The sequence below is a fragment of the Rhinichthys klamathensis genome, unplaced genomic scaffold (genome assembly GCF_029890125.1).
Source record: "Rhinichthys klamathensis goyatoka isolate OS25496 unplaced genomic scaffold, OSU_Roscu_1.1 h1tg000169l_1, whole genome shotgun sequence".
In the NCBI taxonomy this organism is placed as follows: Eukaryota; Metazoa; Chordata; class Actinopteri; order Cypriniformes; family Leuciscidae; genus Rhinichthys; species Rhinichthys klamathensis.
In genome coordinates, this window is record NW_026606700.1 from 2,916,102 (window position 1) to 2,936,653 (window position 20,552).

Genomic DNA, 20,552 nt, shown 5'->3' on the forward strand with positions numbered 1-20,552 from the left:
TGGGGCTGGCTGGCCCCTCCCCTAACAACAGAGCACATTCGCATCAGTTCGCCTCTCAATCGCGACCTGTCAGAGTAGTAGGCTACTATTACAGCAGCCTACAGTTTGCTGTTAGCTACTAGCTAGCTATGCCTTCGTCGCGGATTCATTGATAATCCGCTGTTACTGGTGAATGGGGCCGAACCGACTATCTCCCGCCTCGGCCTTCATCCTCCCGTCCCGAAAGCAGTATCACCGTCAGCAGCTTTCCCGCGAGTGGGCGTGGTTTCAGCGCAGCCAGCGGACACGCCCCCAGCGTTTGAGAGCAGAGAATACTGCTCATTTTTTCAAGATTTTGATAGCTTATTTTATTTACTTGGCGGCTTTTTTATCATTCAAATTTGGCTGGGTGGCTAATAACACATTTTTTCAGTGGTGTGACAAACTCAGAACACATACTTAATTTTGACTTTACAGGGACTTGAAGTGGCGCTGCACAGACAAATCGATGCATGACATCAGTGACTGTCTGCTCTCTAATCGTTTTTGTGGTACTTTGATATCACACACCCACACACCATTTGGGACACTGAGTGCGCCGGAAGAGCTGCCGCTTTTGCATAGTTTGTTCTTGCTGTTTAATAATCTTTTGAAACTAGCAGTAGTAATGTAGTAATGAAAAGATTTATCTTGAAATCTGTCGTGAAAACTAGCATGTATAAACCTTAATTAAACAATTTAATTATCAATTAAAAATGAATTTATACCTGTATGATATTACGCTGTTGCCACATTGGACCAGTGGTTTGGATAACGGATGGATGGATGATTCAGCTGCGGGTGCCATCCGACGTGCAAATTTATTTGGCTCGACTCTCACAGTGCATTATGGGTATTCTCTAGGCATTGAGCATACATCAGATGTACACTCGTTATTGCGTTGCATTATGGGATTGAATGAGTGCACTGCACTCAATAACGTCCACTATGGTTTCGGACACCACTACAAATGGCTGTCCCCTCAAATAGTGCCGTATTTAAGGGTATAAGGGGGCGATTTCGGACACAGCCTTATTCTTTCTTTAACAAAAGTGAATGTCTTTATGTTTGAGTCAATGAATCATTCACTCAGCTGATTTGTTCAAACTAGATTTTCTTTATAGAGCAAAAAAATAGACAAAATAACTGGCAATATTGTCTCTTTAATAAGTTAAAGGTACAATATGTAGGATTTTTGCTGTAAAATATCCAAAAAACAATTTTATTTAAGGGATAGAATTGAGATTTTAAGCAACACTTAACCAGAATAACAAAGGATTTGTGCTTTTGTGAATGCTGTAATGAGAAATCAACTAAATGAAATGCACAATGGTGTATTGCATTAGCAGCAGTCATAGATAATAACCCTTCTTTATAGTATCTCAGAGCTCATCGCTGTCTTTAATTGGATTGGTCAGGAATGTGTGAAGGGCCAATGATATAAAGGCTGGTCTGCCTGTTCTGAAGTGTTGAGCAAGTTTCCAGAAACACTGTGTTTGTTCCAGTCTCTGGTGGGAGGTCTCCATATGTTCTTTTTAATTGCGCTGTAACAACTGCATTGATGTGAGGTGTACCTACAGATGTGTTTTCAATAGCATACAAACAGCTGTTCTGCCCTAGGTTTTACACCTCGTCCATTTTACCTCAGCTGTTTCCAAAGCACTGTGCTCCTGTACCTTATTGAGGCTCGTATTTAAAGCCCCGATCTGGCGTCTGACAGCGGAAGGTTCATTGCATATTCCGCCAGAATCCCTCTGGAGGATCCTGGAGGCGACAAGAGACACTTTTTTCGTTCTGAATATGTAAACAAGCCCTGCATCAGGTGTAATTAAATCCCTTTTCTTGATTTGCATATAATTGAGCTCAAGGCCCAAAAATGGATTTCACCGAGACAGCTTGCAGCGAGCGGTTCTTGTGCAGACGGGCTTTAGAAAATTAGCAAAATCGATATCAGTGCGGTCGACAGCGCCCACCTGTAAACAGCAGCTTTTATGCGGCACACTGGGAAGGGACGGGCATGTTAGGTGCGATGATTCATCCTGCAGAGAACTGAAGATGTGCTGGATGCTGTGTCACTTTACTGGCAGGTGTTCAAAGCCCCGTACATCGTGACCTCGGGGCGCAATCGAATGTGCGAATTTCTGTGTTTATACGTGCGATCGTGAGAGTGGAAACCCCTGTACTGAACTCAAATCTCTCTCCTTCATTTCTCGAATGTCTCGCTTTTGTCTGACAGGGCGCGGGGAACAGCCATGCGAGACGCATCTCATAGAATGGTTGCAGGGAGCAGCAGAGCCCTCACAGAAACGCAGATGGAGCAGCTTGATTAAAAATTAATAGCAGAGGACTGTTGCACGGGGAGAAAATGAGCGCAGCTCTTGGCCTGTCAGAAAGAAATCTGTCCTCCGCTGGCACGGCTCAGCACGAGCCTCCGATTTCACCACTGCCTCACCTCCTCAAGTTCCTCAGTTTAGCTCTAATTGAAACACGAATTGGGCCTCCTTCAAAGAGGCAGCAGAAGAATTGAAACGTGAAATGAAGAATCTCAGAGTCCAGTGGTGACGCAACAAGTCATTTTACTGTTTAGATGCAATGCGTGTCATAAAATACCAGGGTCATGCACCACACAGAACTGAATTGACAATGAATTTTATCATTTTATTTAGTTTTTTTTATATTCTGTTGCAAATTAGCTTTAGCTACAAGCACTATGATACATACATTGAATGGCTGTTCAGTTTTATCTATGTTTATTGTATCTGTCCCTATAAACACTAAAACATTAATTGTTTTGGATTGGAATTTGTAGGAAGTAGAACAAAAATGACTTGAAATTCTGAGAAATTCGTGTAACTGTCATTTTTTTAACTAAAGCAACAAAGTTTGTCAAGATAAACTTGGAATGTTAGCTTTGAAAGTTTTCACAAAAGTCTAAAAAGCCTTGAAGTTTGAAGATGTATAGGCCTGATAGATATATAGATAGATAGATAGAGATTGATTGGTTGGTTGGTTGGTTGGTTGGTTGGTTGGTTGGTTGGTTGGTTGGTTGGTTGGTTGGTTGGTTGGTTGGTTGGTTGGTTGGTTGGTTGGTTGGTTGGTTGGTTGGTTGGTTGGTTGGTTGGTTGGTTGGTTGGTTGGTTGGTTGGTTGGTTGGTTGGTTGGTTGGTTGGTTGGTTGGTTGGTTGGTTGGTTGGTTGGTTGGTTGGTTGGTTGGTTGGTTGGTTGGTTGGTTGGTTGGTTGGTTGGTTGGTTGGTTGGTTGGTTGGTTGGTTGGTTGGTTGGTTGGTTGGTTGGTTGGTTGGTTGGTTGGTTGGTTGGTTCTCCTTCATTCTCCTTCTGTCTAACATCTTTTGTGTTTTCTGGAAAAAAAGAAAGTCATAAAAGTTTAAAGGTGAATGAATGACAGAATTCTCATTTTTGGTGGAACTAACCCATTAATACCAACTATTTAATTTAGTCATTCAGGCCCGACATGAAGCCTTTCAAAGTTAAACGGCACTTCAAAGTAGCTTTCACAGAACGATTGATTAATCGATTATTGATTAATGACCTTTTACACCTTAGCACTTCATAGTAATTCAGGGCAACATGTTCGCTGTTGTATATATCTCTAAGAAATTATTGTTACTTGGGTTGAGTGAGTCTCTTGAGATTTAATTAAAGTCCTGAATGTAATTATGTAAATTCAGAGGAAATCCACAGTTTAAACATAACTACGGTACTTACATTTCAAAGATTTCTGTTTGATGTCAGAGCATGTTAAATTTTATGCCTGGAGATATGTAAATGTTCATTCCAATAGCCAAAAGACATTCTCCCAAATTTGAAAAAAAAATATTAAGCTGTGTTTCATAGACAATATACAGAACGAACAGAATTATATTAAACTGATAAACTCTTGACAGGTGCATCTTTTCAGATGATGCTTAATTATTCAAATATTTCTCATTTTGTAATCAACCTCTTTTTTGGGGGTCTGTGAGGAAAGAAGGAGAAAAGAGAAAGAGGGGGTCTTTTTTAAGCGCAAGAAAAACATCTAACGCGTTACAACAGTTAAAAAAAGCTATGTCATCACAAGATAGTAGATATTTGGTGCTTAGACAACATGGCCCATCAAGGCCGTGGAAATGATATGATGAAAGGTCGAGGGGTTTGTGTTTGATTTTGTTGTGTGGACTCAGACGAATGTCAGATCCGCTGTGGAACGGGCTCCTCCCCGCAGGGCTTTCAGGCGGCAGTTTCGGGGGTAATCAATGCTTCCCAAAAACAGATCAAACTGTCTTTGTGTCAACAACACTGGAAGCTATATGAAAGTCACCCTGATACGTTATTGCCTCCATATCCAACTCATCCAACATGTGATTCACAGCAGTCATTCTCAATAGGTTTTGCTTCAGGAACCAGATTTTATATATAGTGGCAACTCAACACAGTGCCAAAACACACACTGCTGCTGTTGATTATTGCTGCTACTGGTGCTGCAGAGCAAGTATGGACTTGCTACTGCTAATAGGTACACAGACACCCTGCTGTGAGCAAGTAACCAGACGTGATGCGATAAGATTCCAGCGACAAATAATTTCAATCAAAAATCAATCAAAACCCACAGCCAATCAGAACAGCGTGTGGGCGGGCTCTCGCGGCAAGTGCGCAGCACCAGAGAGTAATCTTGACGGCAATTGCAAGAAAATGGATAAGTAGTCTACAAATTCACAAATATTACACCATTTAAACATTATTTAAATACATAGGCTACTGAGTTACTAAAGCAATATTTGCCAAATAATACACTTGTTTGTTCACAGTTTGAACGTTCTTGTTTCCATTTGTTTAATTTCAAGATCTGAGGTGAATTATCCATTGTTGCTTTTACAGCTACAAAGCTGGGAGCACTAAGTCACATTACACGCTTTTAACATTAAATAAAGCACATAAACAGTACCTGAGATTATCATTGCCACAATTTGTGTTTGTTGTTCCAGCGCGACGTCACAGAAAAATAGAAACCGTTTCTAAACTAGAATCGTCGCGTGTTGTCGTTTTGGCTCGTTAGGACAAAAACTCTGATTAACATGGAAAAGATACCTTTTATCATGTGTCGCGGCGTCGTGTGTAGTTAGGACACGGTGTAAGATGCTGCTGCATAATCAAACATACATAAATCCCGTAGCAGATCTAGGCAGGTGGAGCTGGGGGAGGTGGAGGGTTTCAGAGGATTGCGCACTGCATGATTAGCCTACAGCAAACACTGAATCAGACTATTTAAATGTTGATCAGCAATCTCATTGGCTGCTGGATCAGCAGAGGCAAATCAGCTTGTGCCATGCGATAATAATGTGATTGCTTGCAGATTGCATGTAAAGGACCTTTGTATGATAAAAAACAGTATAATTTCGTTTTAATAGATACTGCCATAAAAAGACTAAAACAGGGCACAATGCAAGCTTGTTGACTATACTTATCAAAGTATAGTCAGGTTCAGATCATATCGTGCAAAACAATAGGAAGATGGGTCTCGTATCAGGTTATCTGGAGCCGTTTGAAACCCCGACCAGGTGAAGATAATCATACGCACATTAGTTTTTAGATGAAGAACAGCACAGCCAGCCCTCTGTCTTTAGCACGCCTGTTCTGATATATCGCACCTCTGTGTAACATTTCTGGGTCCCTGGGTTGAAACATAAATGACCTTCGAGTGCAAATGGCCTATCCATTTAGTCAGCGCAGAGACCATTAGAAGGGTGTTGGTGTTTAATAGAGCCTGATGTTGCGCTCGGCTGCTGCTGGAACGGTACCACACCAGTCCCCCTCCATTCAAAGCCATCATAACCATCTCTGTTATTATGCCAATATCATTTGAACAAATGTTAGTCTATTCTACAGGACTGCAGGGAGGCTGATAGACTGCTGCTTCTCACCCAGGCTATCATCTAACTTTAGGTTCAAAGTGTGGGGAGCATTTCAGCTGCAAAGGGGTGAATCTTAAAAGATGTAGCAGCCAAAAATAGACTTAATAAACTTAAACAAAAATTTGAAATTTTCCCTCGGCAACTAACTAAAAATATGTTGAAGTTGAAGTACTAAAATTACTGTACTAAAACTAAAAATACTAAAATGACAAAAATGACAAAAACTTAAACTAAAATGAAAACTGAAAAAATTAAAATAAGACTAATTCAAATATAAATATACACTGTATATATATATATATATATATATATTAACTTGGAATAGCATGCACTAATTAATCCCAATGAGTTATAGTATTTTGACAACTTTTCTTTTTAGATGACATCATGAATCTCTCTTACTTTTCAATCCCTACCTTCAAACGACTTTGATACATAACGGCCACTTTTCATTATCCAATCATTTCCTGATTAATAAAATAAAGTTCCACCCTATTTTTTTTTTCTCACTGAATATCTTGTTTTACTCTGAAATTTGCCAGTTTACGCAAAGAAATGGGTTGTGAATGGCTTCACGTTGACTTAAAAACAATATCTCAGTGTCAGTGCTAATGTTAATAATTGTTATAACCCGTAGCTCTTTTTTTGTCGATATCTAATGGCTGTTGAACATCTGTTAGGCACAGTGTGATGCTTTTTAAACAACACATTCTGTTTAGCAAATATGGCCGCATGCAGCTAAAGTTTATTCACCTAACACCCTACTCAAACATGCGCTGCGGTCCACAACAGCTGAAGACCAGCAGCAAGCTACGATTAGACCTAGCAAAACTCTGCTGTATTGATTTTCTGTCCTGGGGGGGCAACGCACATGCCAGTGAACGGGCTACAAAGGGAATTCATTTGTAGGCAAGCACATTAGTTTCCTGTCAAGCACCTCTCCTCCTCAGTGTGAAAACTGGGTGGAATATTAAGAGCAGAACTTACTAAAATCTGGGTCTCCCGTTGGGATATTGATTCCAGGAAGTAGACCAGAATCCTTCAAGCCGGTCTTAGCTAAGAATGAGAAGTTATGTCTCTAGCAGACCAACTCCTCTGAGGAAGAAGACGTGCATTTTGTGCTTTCAGATTCACAATGTTGCGTCTCTTACTATAGAACTTTGCTACGAATGTTGCAGTGGAATCTTAAAGTTCACTGCTAGTTCTTTTCATGTTAGAGTAAGAAGTTTGAAATCAAATAACTCAGTCACAGGGGTTAGCCAATAGGAATGACAATCTCAATGCTAATTCGCTAATGGTTTCACTATATCAAGACTTTAAAGGCAGCAGACTAGGGAAATATAGGCATATATATATATATATAACCACTGTTCCTTTAACTTTGAACTTGCGAACTATGCTTCCAATGGTGTCTCTAGGAACATTTAGTGCCTTTGCTATCTTTTTGTATCCTATTCCTTGTTTGTGAGGGGTGATGACATCTTGTCTCAACTTTATGGATCATTCTTTTGACTTAGCCATATTTGCAGTCAAACGTGATACGCAACAAACCTAGCCAGTTCAGATATGTCATGTGTTCTAGCTCAAGCACACCTGGTGCAACTAATGAAGCCCTTGATTAGTTCAGGTGGGCTTGAGACAACACATGTTTTGCAGATTTGTGCTGTTGTGAGGGATTCTATTCAGGGGGTTGAATAATTTTGAGACTGCAGAAGGGGAAACCACTTGAAACATTTGTTCTGTTGAGCTATTTCAAATACTTTTGTTTGATTTCCTCATTGCAAACAGCTGAAAGTCTGTAAAATTTGCCAATAAACCTGATTTGCAATGGGGGTTGAATAATTTCGATTACAACTGTATATATATAATACACACACATTTCTGTCCCACTAGCAGTCCCAAATAGATTGCCCAAAATGTATTTTATTAATAACAAACTACATGATTTGAGGTATCAATTATGTTTGTAGCACAAGCTGGTCACCCAAACACTCTTTCCACATTCTTTATATTCAAATAAATCTCATCGGTACACTTTTTTTCATTAACTTAATCTAAATCTCTTTTTCAGGCATGAAACGAATCCATGCACTTACCATTCAAGCCAACTACGAGCTAAGGATTGACCTGGAGGACTTTGAGAACAGTACCTCCTTTGCGCAGTACGGCTCTTTTGGAGTGGGTTTGTTCTCTGTTGACCCAGACGAGGATGGCTACCCACTGAGCATCGCGGACTACTCCGGCACTGCAGGTATGATTCACACTATTCTGCCTTTGACTGAGAGTTCCTGTGCTTACCTGCAGTGTGGAGCCAAAAACTATTACATTTATTGAGAAGGCAGAGGTCTCGCAGAAAGCCATAGGTCATAGTGTCCTGCTTTCAAAGCTCTGTATTCTTAAGACATCCTGCACAACAGCAATTCAGTTGTGGACCTGCATTGATGCCTGGAGCCAAAGTTAATGTCAGGTTTAATAGGGAGCCTCAGGTAAATGCTGGTAAAAGTTCTTTGGCTGATTTGTAGTCTCACCTAGACAGACTTTTGACAGATTATCTGGCCATGAACATCCACTTTAGACCATGACAGACAATTTAACTGACATGGAAGGTGTCAGAAATGATATTTGTGTTATGTTTATGTTTTTCCATGTAGGGTCATAAATCAGAAATATCAGCAGTCTTGGCAAATGTTTGCACAGAAAAACATAGCAAAAAATGAACATAGAAATTAGCATAAAATTATTAATTTATGAACTGATCGCCCCGAAAATAATATTTATTGATCATTTCACCAGCAGAGAACAGTGAATATAATTTAAAATGCTGTACACACACTGAATGAAGAAACAGACTACATAAAGTACAAATAATCTAGTAAAAATGATGGTAAGTAAGCGTACTTTAAAAAGTAAATGTATGTATATATATATATATTCTACATTTACTTTTTAAACATACATAAATACATTAGTATTTAGGCCAGTATAGGTAAAAAATAATGCAAACAATAAATGCGTTTTTACTGGATTTAGTGTATTCAGTGTAACTTGTATGTTTTTGTTGTGCTGGCTGGTCGTCATCAGCAGAAAAATACCTCTCTAAAAACTTCCACGAAGAAAACCGTTCCTAGCAAGCGTATAGTGCAGCTGACTTCAGTAACCCGGATGAGCCTGTGTTATCTTTTTTTAGCAGTTGTTATCGGGGAATAACATACTGCTGGATGGCGCAATTGACCAAATCAAGTATTCCACAAAGCCGTGTAATAAATAAATATATATATATATATATATATAAAATGCTTCTGTGTTTAAAACAAGCCCACATAAGCACAGACAGGAAATCCAAACTTAGTGGCCTGAATTGCACCCAGCAAAACAAAAAAGCTCAGCCTAGAATAGAATCTATCATGAGAATCACAAGACTAATTTAAAGTTTCCTGCCCTGTTGTCAGTGGTGTTCAGATATATTCCTGTGGCACGCAAAGCAACAGGGGCCACGGGTTATCGTCTGTGCCGAGGCAAAATGATGAGCAATTCTCAATGCTTCACCTGCGCTGTCGCCCGGGCCTCTTTTTAACGTTAATTGGGTCCCGCACTCTATTATTCTCAGGTGTTTTTCCCCGAGCACTGCCCTCAACGCAGGGGCCGGACGCGGGCGTGACCTTCGCAGTGTGCCGGAAAGGGCAGGGATAATGAAGCCGTAGAACACATCTATGGCATTCCAATAAAGCAGGCACTCGGCTTATTATGGGAGACGTAAACAAACACTCCTATTAACATAAATCAAGAGGAGAATACTGCATCCACGCATCTAATTAGCAAGGCTGTCTTAAACATCCCCCGCTGGAGGAGTCATGCCACATTGATTCCCAATCTTATCAATTACGTCTTGTTTGGACTCTTATGCCGCTATCTCGATTAAAATGCATGCCTGGTTGTTTAAAGCATTAATGTGTACATGAATGGTAGGTTGGACTGACCGTAAGCATTAAATCACATTTTGATTTTTTCGTCTGAGCTGTGCTTGCTCAAGTAAGAAACTTAGTTTTGAATAAAATGCCGAGAGAGATCAACACAGATCGAATGTTTTAGCACAATGAAATCAAACAGCCATTTTTTAAGAGTAAGCAGCAGTGTGGAACAAAACAAAAGCTAAAACACAAAAGGAGTAAACACCTAAACACACAACTTCGCAGATCCAAAATGAGGTTTCTGGAGGGCAACATTGTGAGATGTCCTTGACACCTTTAATAATGGTTTGTCAAACATATAGCAAGTCCCTCCTCAGAGTCCAACCTTCACAGAAATTAGAAAGGGAAAATTCTGACACAAGGTCAATGGTAAAAGGCACATTGCGGCCATAAAATCAAACGTGAAAACAATTGAATGCGGCAGGCAGCTCAAAATCCAAAAGCAGGATTTTAATCTATTCTCACTTTATCACAAAGTATCCTTTTCTCTGATATTAATGATGAACTAGAAAAACTTTTTGATCATCTCTGTGGGGCGGATACCTCGAATCTCATTATTTCATTATTTATTCATTTTTAATTAATCATTACTATTGGTCACCATGTGGAAGCTTGTTTCCGCCACAGAATAAAAAACTGTAAAAGACAAGGGAATAGACTTTTTATCTCAGTTTACATTTCGCAAGTGTTGCGAGTTATAATGTCAGAATTGTGAGATATAAAACTGAGTTTTTTTTTTACATTTTTTCTACAACACACAATTGCGACTATATCACGCAATTCTAAGAAAAAATTGAGAGATGTAAACTTTAAATTGTGAGAAAAAGTAACGTCTCGGTTACGTATGTAACTCTCGGTACGTTCCGACGTGACATTGAACATGACCGACTGAAAGGGAACTGGTGATATTGTGTTTAAAATACAAGTTATTCAATATTACCTTCTTTTTTATGGAACTGGTATATAGAAAAGTCATAAAAAACGTTTTTAAAAATCTTTTCAAGTTTGAAGGTTTATAGGCCTTACGGATGGATGGAATAACATGCACTCATGAATTTATGCACTATAAGACCAAAAATGTAAATAGTAAATATAATTACTTGTAACGCCTTGAAAATGTGCCAAAATATGTGGCATGCAAATCCACAGAGAATCTCATTCATCCGGGCCATTAGTAAAAGACTAAACCGTCCAAGTTACTTCTTTAGCAGACATCTAAAACTGTGCAGAGCAGCTGTCTGAGTGTTTCAGCGATTGTACGCTGATGCTGATGTACCGATTTGATATGACATTATTTCAATATGACAGTGAATCCCTGTGGAGATTTTGATGAGCCATACCCCAGAATCCTCTGTTTTTCATAAATTACTGTGATGTTTTTTGCAACTGAGATAAAACAAAACAAAAATCTTTTGGTGTAAAAGTGTTCCTCACACACCCTGTCCTTGCATGCGAGAATTTTCATATCCTAACTGCTTGCATATCATAACACAAGCGTGGTGTCTTTAATGCTACTTTGTTTAATGAAAGGCCTTTACGATCGCGTAGAGAAAGAGCGCTCAGCCACAGCGGGGATCTCGGGGAAGAAATAATTACCTGAGATGAGTTTTTACACCCATGATGCCCTGATCTCGGTAAACACTTTGAGTACTAATACAGTGCCAACTTCAAAGCATGCTAATGACAGTTTTGCAAGTGCACAGAAATGTTTTCACTACCATTAGGGAGGCCAGAGTATGAAGCGAAATTGCATGTGAGCGTTTGATTATTTTGTAACAATGCTTGTCCAAGTAGAGGAGTGTATAATTTCTCTCTGATGTTGCAGTGTTTTTCGGCATTTATGCGATTATGTATTCATGCGCATACCTAATGACTCGTATCGCCCTCCTGAGTGGGTCTGTCTCAAGACATTTCAGAAAAGTCTGAGATGCACCTTCGTGCTGGTACGCGCTACACACCCCCTCAAGTGCACAAATTGTGAGGTCTATTTTGCACAGAATCTGCAATTTACTGCAATGATTAATCATTTCGTTTTAGCAAATTGCATTTTTTTCCAGCATTGTTTGTATGATTGGGGATTCTTGAAATTGAACGCTATGAATATTGCAACATACTATTACAGGGGCAGTTGGTGAAGATTTGCTCATATAAAGAGTAAAAGATTTCCTGTCAGCAGCTTTCCCTAACTAAGGTTGTTAGCTAGTTTCCAAAGCTATAGTTAGGCTGGTCTGTTTTAATGGTTTTCAAGTGGTTTTGGTCATTTTTCAGCAGATTAGACTGGTACACCATATTTAACTGGTTAAAACTGACCACAGCGTACCAGTGTTCAAATTGGTTTTTAGAACATGATAGTTGTTACTGTTGACCAACATGGGTGAACCATGGCCATCTAGACCAGCTTTTTATTCTGACCAGTAAATAGCTAGCTTGAGACCCATCTTAAAAGGATAGCCCACCCCAAAATGAGAATTCTGGCATAATTTACTCACACTCATGTCATTCCAAACCAGCATGACATTTTTTTTTTTATCTGTGAAAGAAAATGTTGGTAACCAAACAGTTTCGGTTCCCATCCCCTTCCATTATACGGATGTCAATTGGAACCGAAACAAAAAAAAAGTCAACCATACAGGTTTGGAACGGCATGATGGTGCTGACAGTCTAAAATGGTAAAGTCTTAGCCGGTTTAAGCTAGCTGGATTCACATCTTAGACCAGCTTGAAACAGCCAAAGACCATTATGACCATCTTTTAACCTTTTAAACCTGCTAAAACCATGTAAAGCAATCGTTTTTCTGCTGGTAATCTCCGCAGCTGTTCACTGGGTCTCCTTTCACAGTCCAGATGCTGTCATTTTATACGCCTATCATTCTGCTGATTCGTTATCTGCTAGACCACAATGATGAATCTATGAGGCACCAGAAACAAGTTTATGATGTGTAACACACTTTACAATATGACATAACGCCATCAATTGGATCTCCTTTGTCCCAATAAAACGGCTATCACGATACATGTTTCAGCAGGGTAGAATTAGAGTCAGAGGAAGAGGACAGGAGAAGGGTTTTACTGCAAGGCTGGCAATAAAAAGCTGATCTTGTCAGCGTGGCCGGGCCCAGCGGAGCCGGGCGGTATGGAGGCAGGAAACTGGGATTAGATTAGCCTAGCTGCACACTGCAACATTACGTCCCTGAGACATACATCACAGAGCTTAATAAGGGCACATTAGCGGCAACGCGTTAAAACGCTCCCCCCTTTGGTTTCTGTCTCTCTCCACATCAGCAGAGCCAGCAATCTCAATATGCAGATGTAAACATGCTAAGCTTATTGTGAAATGTGCGTCCAATTTATGTTTTACTGCTCAAAATATGAGCCTATATGCAGTTTTAGCAACCCTATTCTGAGCAATTTGATTGTATTAATTGAAAGCTATAAAAAGCAAGTATAAATGCATAAATGTAGGCTATGCTACAGTATATATTATGTGCATAAAAGTTTTAAAATACACTACCATTCAAAAGTCTGGGGTCACTTTGATTTTTTATGTTTTTGAAAGTCTCTTATGCTCACCAAGGCTGCGTTAATTTGGTAGAAAATAGAGCACAACAGAAATATTGTGAAATATTGTTACAATTTAAAATAACTGATTTCTAGTTTAATATATTTTAAAATGTAATTTATTCCTAGGATGCAAAGCTGAATTTTCAGCATCATTACTCCAGTCTTCAGTGTCACATGATCCTTCAGAAATCAGTCTAATATTTCTTAATATTATCAATGTTTTTCTTTTTTGGAAACTAGAACTAGAACCTCGGCTCTACGCACCTGAAGAAAAATGATTTTTTTTTTTTTTTTTGTCAATTTAGAGCGCAACAAATTTTTCTAATTACTTTTTTGGAAACTGAAATCTTTTTTTTTTTTCAGGATTCTTTGATGAATAGAAAGTACAAAAGAACAGCATTCGTTTTAAATAGAATGTATATGTTTCCATGTAAAAGCCTTCACTGTCACTTTTAATCAATTTATTGCATCCTTGCTGACTGAAAGTTTTTTTTTTTTTTTTTTTATTACTTTTGAACAGTAGTGTATTAACATTACATTATAAAACACATTTTCAAGCACAGGATGGTTGAAATCACTCAATTTTAAATAATAAAATACGAAAAACACAAACAAGAATGCTTTGCAGTTGCATTGTTTTCTTTCAAACGTAAGAGACATTATACATATGTCCCATTACAGTTACAATATTAATTGTAATATTTTAGGCATCATTATTGCATTGCTGTTCTGTTGCACTCTATTTGCATGCTGGCTTTATAAAGGCAGGGACACACCAAGCTGACGGTCGGCTGTTGGGCAGTTTTTGTTTGTCAGTCGCCCTAGTTTTTTTTGGCTCGTGTCGGACACCCTCAGGGTTTTTGGGCTGATTCAGCATGTTGAATTTGCATCGGGCCGTCTGTTAGAGGGAGAGAACTCTGATTGGAAGTTTCGGTTTCCATTTTTGAGTGGCGAAAATAGACTATTGATACCTTCTGACATAAAAATGTACTTAAACACACAGACGCAGAACGCAGATGCTAGTTGACGGTCGTCTTTAGTCCTTTCCGTGTGTTCAAGCGCAGCCGGGTTTCATCGCCGCCAGTTCTTTGACGTCGGGTTGGTGTGTCCCAGGCTTAAAATTTGAATAATAATAAAAAAAATATCCTTAATGTCAATTGCAAAAATATTTGACAAAATAATTTATAATAATTAAATTTTTCAAAATAATAAAAAATAGGGCTGTCAAAATAACGCGTTAATTTCGATTAATTAATCTGAGAAGAAATAACGCGTTAAAAAAAATAACGCAGATTAATCCATTCTGTTTTGACCTTTGCGGAGCCGTTCTAGCCGTAGCCACCATTCGTGTAAAAAGAAGGAGGGAGACAAGAACGCGCTGCTTGGATCATTGTTTGGAACATTTACTCAGAGGTGGAAAGAGTAATAAAATATTCTACTCAAGTAAAAGTACTACTACTTCAATTAAATTTTACTTAAGTACAAGTAAAAGTACTGGTCTAAAAATCTACTCAAGTTAAAGTAAAAAGTAGCTCATTTAAAATTTACTCAGAGTAAAAGTTACTGAGTAACTTTTTTAACAGCGGGGGTGGGGGACTCTCCCGTGTAGGCTTGTAATGGTATGAGATTTTCACAGTACGATAACGTCTCAGAAAATATTACGGTTTACAGTATTAATCAATTATTAAATAAATAAACTGTATTATTAAATTATGTGTATTATTATTATTATTATCATCAGTTAAAATGACAGTTAAATTAAAGGGTCACTTCAGGATTCAATTAAAGGGTCATTTGCATCTCACAGGTGTCGCTCATCGGTAATCACGCCACCGGCCTCGCGCCGTTCTCCCGCGGCCCTAGCGTCGTCCTGCTCGCCATGTAAACATGACTCGCGCCGTTCTCCCGCGGCCCTCACTCGTCCTACTCGCCACAGTAAACATGATGAATGGCGACTGTAGAACGCAAAAGCCGAATCCTGGACATTATGGGCGATCTCGAAAAACCCGGGCAGACTCATCACGGAGACTCACTAGCCTAGACTTGTTGTTTAACTACTGCGCTCTGTTACGGGTAGGCGTGGCCTCCTAGGGCAGCGAAGCAAGTGCATTCTGGGAGTTGTTGTCTTTCATCCACATAAGCCAAAAATACATTTTCTGGCTTTTCTCAGTCTAGAAAGCTCCAAATTCAAAAATAATTTCACATTTCTTCTACATAAATGACCCATTTTAAATACACATTCATCTTCCCAGAGGTGAAGTGCCCCTTTAATGAAAACAGGATTTTTTTTTTTGGTTGAACAAATTATTATAACAAACTTGAAACCATTTGTTTGTTTTGTTTATTAAAATTTCAATAAAACATGTCTAATCAATTAAATTTGATAATTGATAATGAATTAGATTAACAACTTATTTTTAACATTAATAATTTATTAAAATGTTTAAAAAAATATTGTCCTATGAAATGTATTTTATTCAGAAAATGAATGTTTCTTTTTATGATTTAATCCAAATATATTATCAAAAACGGTTGTAATCAAATGTAAATTTAAAATTGTGTCCTTTTATTTTTTGGGGAAGCGCTGCAAAAACAGATTTACTAAATTAAACCATGGACAAAAAATATATTCCTTTAAATAATGTTTAAATAAAATGTATTATTATTGTTGTTATTATTATTATTTAGAGAAGTAGGCTACGTTCTATTGTATGCCTATAATAGTAATATATTTCTGTCCTACTTTCTCCTAGTAAAACCAAACTTTTATTTTGACGGGTTGTAGTGAAGACCAAAAGTGTAAAAAAAAAGTGTTTCAAAGTGTATTTGACAATGGTTTGTCTCAAATAAAATTATGAAAATGCTCATTAGGCGTTCTCTCAGAGCAGCTCTGGAAATGTTCATGTATTCATATCCTCAAATTGTTTGTGAGACTCTGAATGTCACGCGTACTTGAGTATGTAGTAGACAAAGCGGCGCAGCTCAGCAGAACAAATAGGGTAATATATTTACATGCAGTATTTTTGTGCTAAGCTTAAATATTCACAGAGCATGTCGCGATTGGATTTATTGCACAGTTCTACTTTCCATGTATTCATCCATCCATTATTTTGCGTGTTTTACGCAAGGGGGTAATCCATCGACCGGAAGTTGAAGCCCGCCGGGTGCCGCCATGTTGTAGCAGAACTTCACTTGCGTTAGCATTTCCATTGACTCCCATTCATTTTTGCGTCACTTTGACAGCGAATAACTTTACATCTGAGGCGTTTAAAGACTCCATTTGTCCATTATTTATTTCTAAAGAAACACGACAATGTATAAAGGGCTCCATTACCTTCTATGTTACACTATGGCTCCGTAGAAACAGATTTAGTAAAAATAGGCTAACGATTGCGTCATAACCACTCGACTCTCTGTCGCGCTGTACAGAAGTTACCGTACAGACAGGAGGAGAAGCTCGCAGGCAATCGGGGGGACGTCCCGTCAAGGGAGAAGCCCATAGATAATGAGTCCATAAAAGCAACGGAATTCTTACTCCTGCTCACTCACGCCAAATAACTCTTTGCTCAAGTTCCCCGTCTCTGCAAGATTAACGTTGGCAGTTTTCACGCACAGCTACTAGAAGATTAACGTCTGTCAGACAGGTTGCTCACGTCATCAAGCTTAGTTTGAGTCGGTCTGAGTCTGCGCGTCAGGAACGGAAGTGCTCAAAAATCGCTAAAAGTGGGCTTCAACTGTCTCAACTGAGTTCCAATGAGATCGCTCTGTCCATTTCTTTTACTGTCTATGGTTTTACGTGACATCTGCGTTATGTAAATTTCAATTTCATGACTAGATTCCGGGGTTCCCTCTGCATCACGTACATCGGGACATACCTTTATCTGCAGGAGGGATGGTGTCCTATATCCTCCTTTTGCAGCCACTTTGCGTCCACATTTTTTGCTAATTGGATATCTATCCTCGAGGACAACCACGCTTTTTTCTACAAAGTATTTTCATACTGGCCATAATTCGCTTGGCGCTTCGGTTTCAGCTTCAGCTGTGTTTGCGGCACCTTTTTTTGCGCGTTTGTTCTCCCGCCCATCAATCAATGCTGTAGTTTCCGGAGTGTGTTTTTTTCTTTCTTTTTTTTTTTTTACTCAGTAACGGATACGATTTCAAATGTAGCGAAGTACAATACTTCAAAGAAAACATACTTAAGTAAAAGTAAAAGTACAGATTTTAAAAACTACTTAAAAAAGTAGAAGTACACAAAAAAACTACTCAATTACGTAACGCGAGTAAATGTAATTCGTTACTTTCCACCTCTGCATTTACTTATAACAAACGGAGTTTGTCAACTGTACCACATCAATGCAAAGCATCCAGGAGTGTGTGTCTGAGAGAAAGCGCGCTTGTGTGTGTGTGTGTGTGTGTTGTAACTTTTCACGCGCTCTCACGTCACACAACCATTTTCTCACGCACAGAAAAATCGCGCACCAAAGAGAGGACACGGAAACAGACAAGACAGAGCACGTTACTTATGATATTAAAAAAATCTCAGCTCTCAGATTCTGTCAATTTCATTGCGAAAATCAAACAATAAATACCGTTTTGGCGCTTGTAAATGTGACATGACAGATCCCTATAGCGGCACGTGAACCGATCATCTCTAGCTAATAGTAAATAAACACGAATGACCAATGTTGAAAGATACAGTAGGGCAGCCTAAAACTTACCGAAATGTATATTCCTCGATCAATCAGTGTTTTTCAACCGCGAAAAGAGGTCAATAAAACAGCTGGAGAACAATTATGTCACATAACATTTAGCCTAAGTTACCCCAGGAAAGCCATTTCATGACCATATAGCACGTTATAGTTAGCTATAAAAAAAGAGCTATAGAGTATTTTTCTAAATTTATGTAGCCTACTACTATATTACATATGTATTATATTTTTACTTCAAAGTTATCTGTAATAAACACGCATTATATTTAATTTGAGCTATTTTTAACCTTAAATACTACCAGCTGATATGGCTCTCTGTATTTTTACAGCATTGGGTGTAATTTTTTTTTTTCTTGAGAAAAATGAATGCCTATCTTGTGTACCTAATATTTATCCAAATGATTCAATATTGCATTAAATCACAAGAATGACCTTAAATTGAAATCGTGAAATTTGTGTCAAGCAATAATAATAAAAACGTAGCTTACCAGAAATTGTACCATGTAAACATGGTAAGATTGTGTATGCGATTAATTTAGATTAATTAATTACAGAGTATGTAATTAATTAGATTAAAAATTGTAATCGATTGACAGCCCTAATAAAAATAAAAAAAAAATGGACATTTTACCTAATATTTGTGTATTTTTATGCTTGTTTTGAGGTTCCATTGATGCCTTAGAAGGCAGCTGCTTATGTCGACTTTAGACAGCGAGGCAGCTCACTAGGTTTTGTAACAAAACTTCTTTGTTGAAACCCTGTGTACTGCAGTTTCTAAACTTTCCATGATATGGATAAACAAAGACGTTGCGGTTGAGTGACTCACTTGTTCTTTTGTTTCTGTCTTTTTTCCTCACCGTCCCTGTCTATCACACGCTCACGCTTCCACCCTTCCTCTGTCTTTCTCAATCTTTCTTTCCATCACGCATCGATCTGATGCTGCAGGCGACTCGCTGCTCAAACACAACGGGATGAAATTCACCACTAAGGACAAGGACAACGACCACTCTGAGAATAACTGTGCGTCCTTCTACCACGGCGCCTGGTGGTACCGCAACTGCCACACTTCCAACCTCAACGGACAGTACCTGCGCGGCCAGCACACCTCGTACGCCGACGGCATCGAGTGGTCGTCCTGGACGGGCTGGCAGTACTCGCTGAAGTTCACCGAGATGAAGATCAGGCCCACCAAGGAGGAGAATAAATGAGCGAGAACTAGAAAACTTGACTAGAACAACTCAAAAGATGGCTGTAGGTGTTAGAGACACTCGGTGCAGAAACGCAAGAACTTTATAGCGACAACCTCTTTCTCATGTTTCTGTTTCTATCCATCTTTCAATCCCCGTTTTCCCACCATCTTGTAGTGTTCGTGCTAATGCCCAGTGGGCTGTTGTTTTTTCTCTTGATCTGCTGTTCTACATCTCTGAATATTATTATGACGAAACATTGCAGGTATTGTCAAAAATGTACTAATGAAAAAAAAATCAGTAGTTGTTGTGTAAAAAAAAAACAGAAAAGAAAAAAGAAAAACAAAAAAACTTCTGTAGCTGTGAAATTTAGCAAGAATGTGTAGCTTTTCATAAAAAATAAAGACTTTTAACTCTTCTCAAACATCCGACAGAGAGGCAGCTTGTCCTATGTTATTTTCATCCAGTGCTTAATCAATAACTCGTAGTTAAACATGACAAGGTTGCTATTGGTGTGTCCAGACACCGCTGTAATATCTGGGAGGTAACTACTTTTCCCCACATGTCGAGTAAATACGTTATTGACCACCAGGGATGCTCAAAGAGAATATGTGTCACAGTGGTGGCTTTCAGAGTGATGGGCCAATACAGGCACATTTCTCACTCTTGACAGGCCAGTCGGTGGAAGGTTTATCAATGGAGAAGCTAAACGTCTTTCAGAAAACACAGTAACCCTTTGGTGTTACTGCCGGTTAGCAGAGTGTTGGATTTTATCTTATGCACAGTAGGTCGGGTTCACCTGAAATCCCAGTGAGATGGATTGACGGAGCTTAAGGCTTAATCTTGGAGGAGATCTGAGAAGCGAACTTGGGTTGAACTGCTTTTATTGTTGTGAACAGACTGACTCTTCTGTTTTTATTGTCAGATCATCACCTGGAGATCGTTATACCGTATAGTTTATTCGGTAGCTCATCGGGTTGCCACCAAAATTTTCTCATGCATTCATTTAATGTCATTTGTTTGAGATAAAATGGGAAATTTCTGATATAAAAAGGAATAGTTTACCCCAAAATGGGTCAAGATCTAAATTACATTTTAAATCACACATATATTTTATTTTATTGTAGCAAGTAGCAAATGCTTTGACATACCTTGATTTGCTTTGGAGGCTCCTAAAAGTGTAAAATGGAATTAGCAAAGA

General features: G+C 38.7%; 1 protein-coding gene across 3 annotated transcripts in view; it reads left to right on the plus strand.

Moving 5' to 3' along the window:
• fibcd1a (fibrinogen C domain containing 1a) overlaps nucleotides 1-19,779 on the plus strand; it is a 127,191-nt gene extending 107,412 nt beyond the window's left edge. For all 3 annotated transcript variants that reach the window (XM_056259702.1, XM_056259703.1, XM_056259704.1), the window contains 2 exons: nucleotides 7,999-8,178; nucleotides 19,110-19,779. In XM_056259702.1, the coding sequence (XP_056115677.1) occupies nucleotides 7,999-8,178; nucleotides 19,110-19,372 (443 nt within the window). In that variant the 3' untranslated portion in view covers nucleotides 19,373-19,779. The remainder of the gene's footprint in view (nucleotides 1-7,998; nucleotides 8,179-19,109) is intronic.
• The last annotated feature ends 773 nt before the right edge of the window (nucleotides 19,780-20,552 follow it).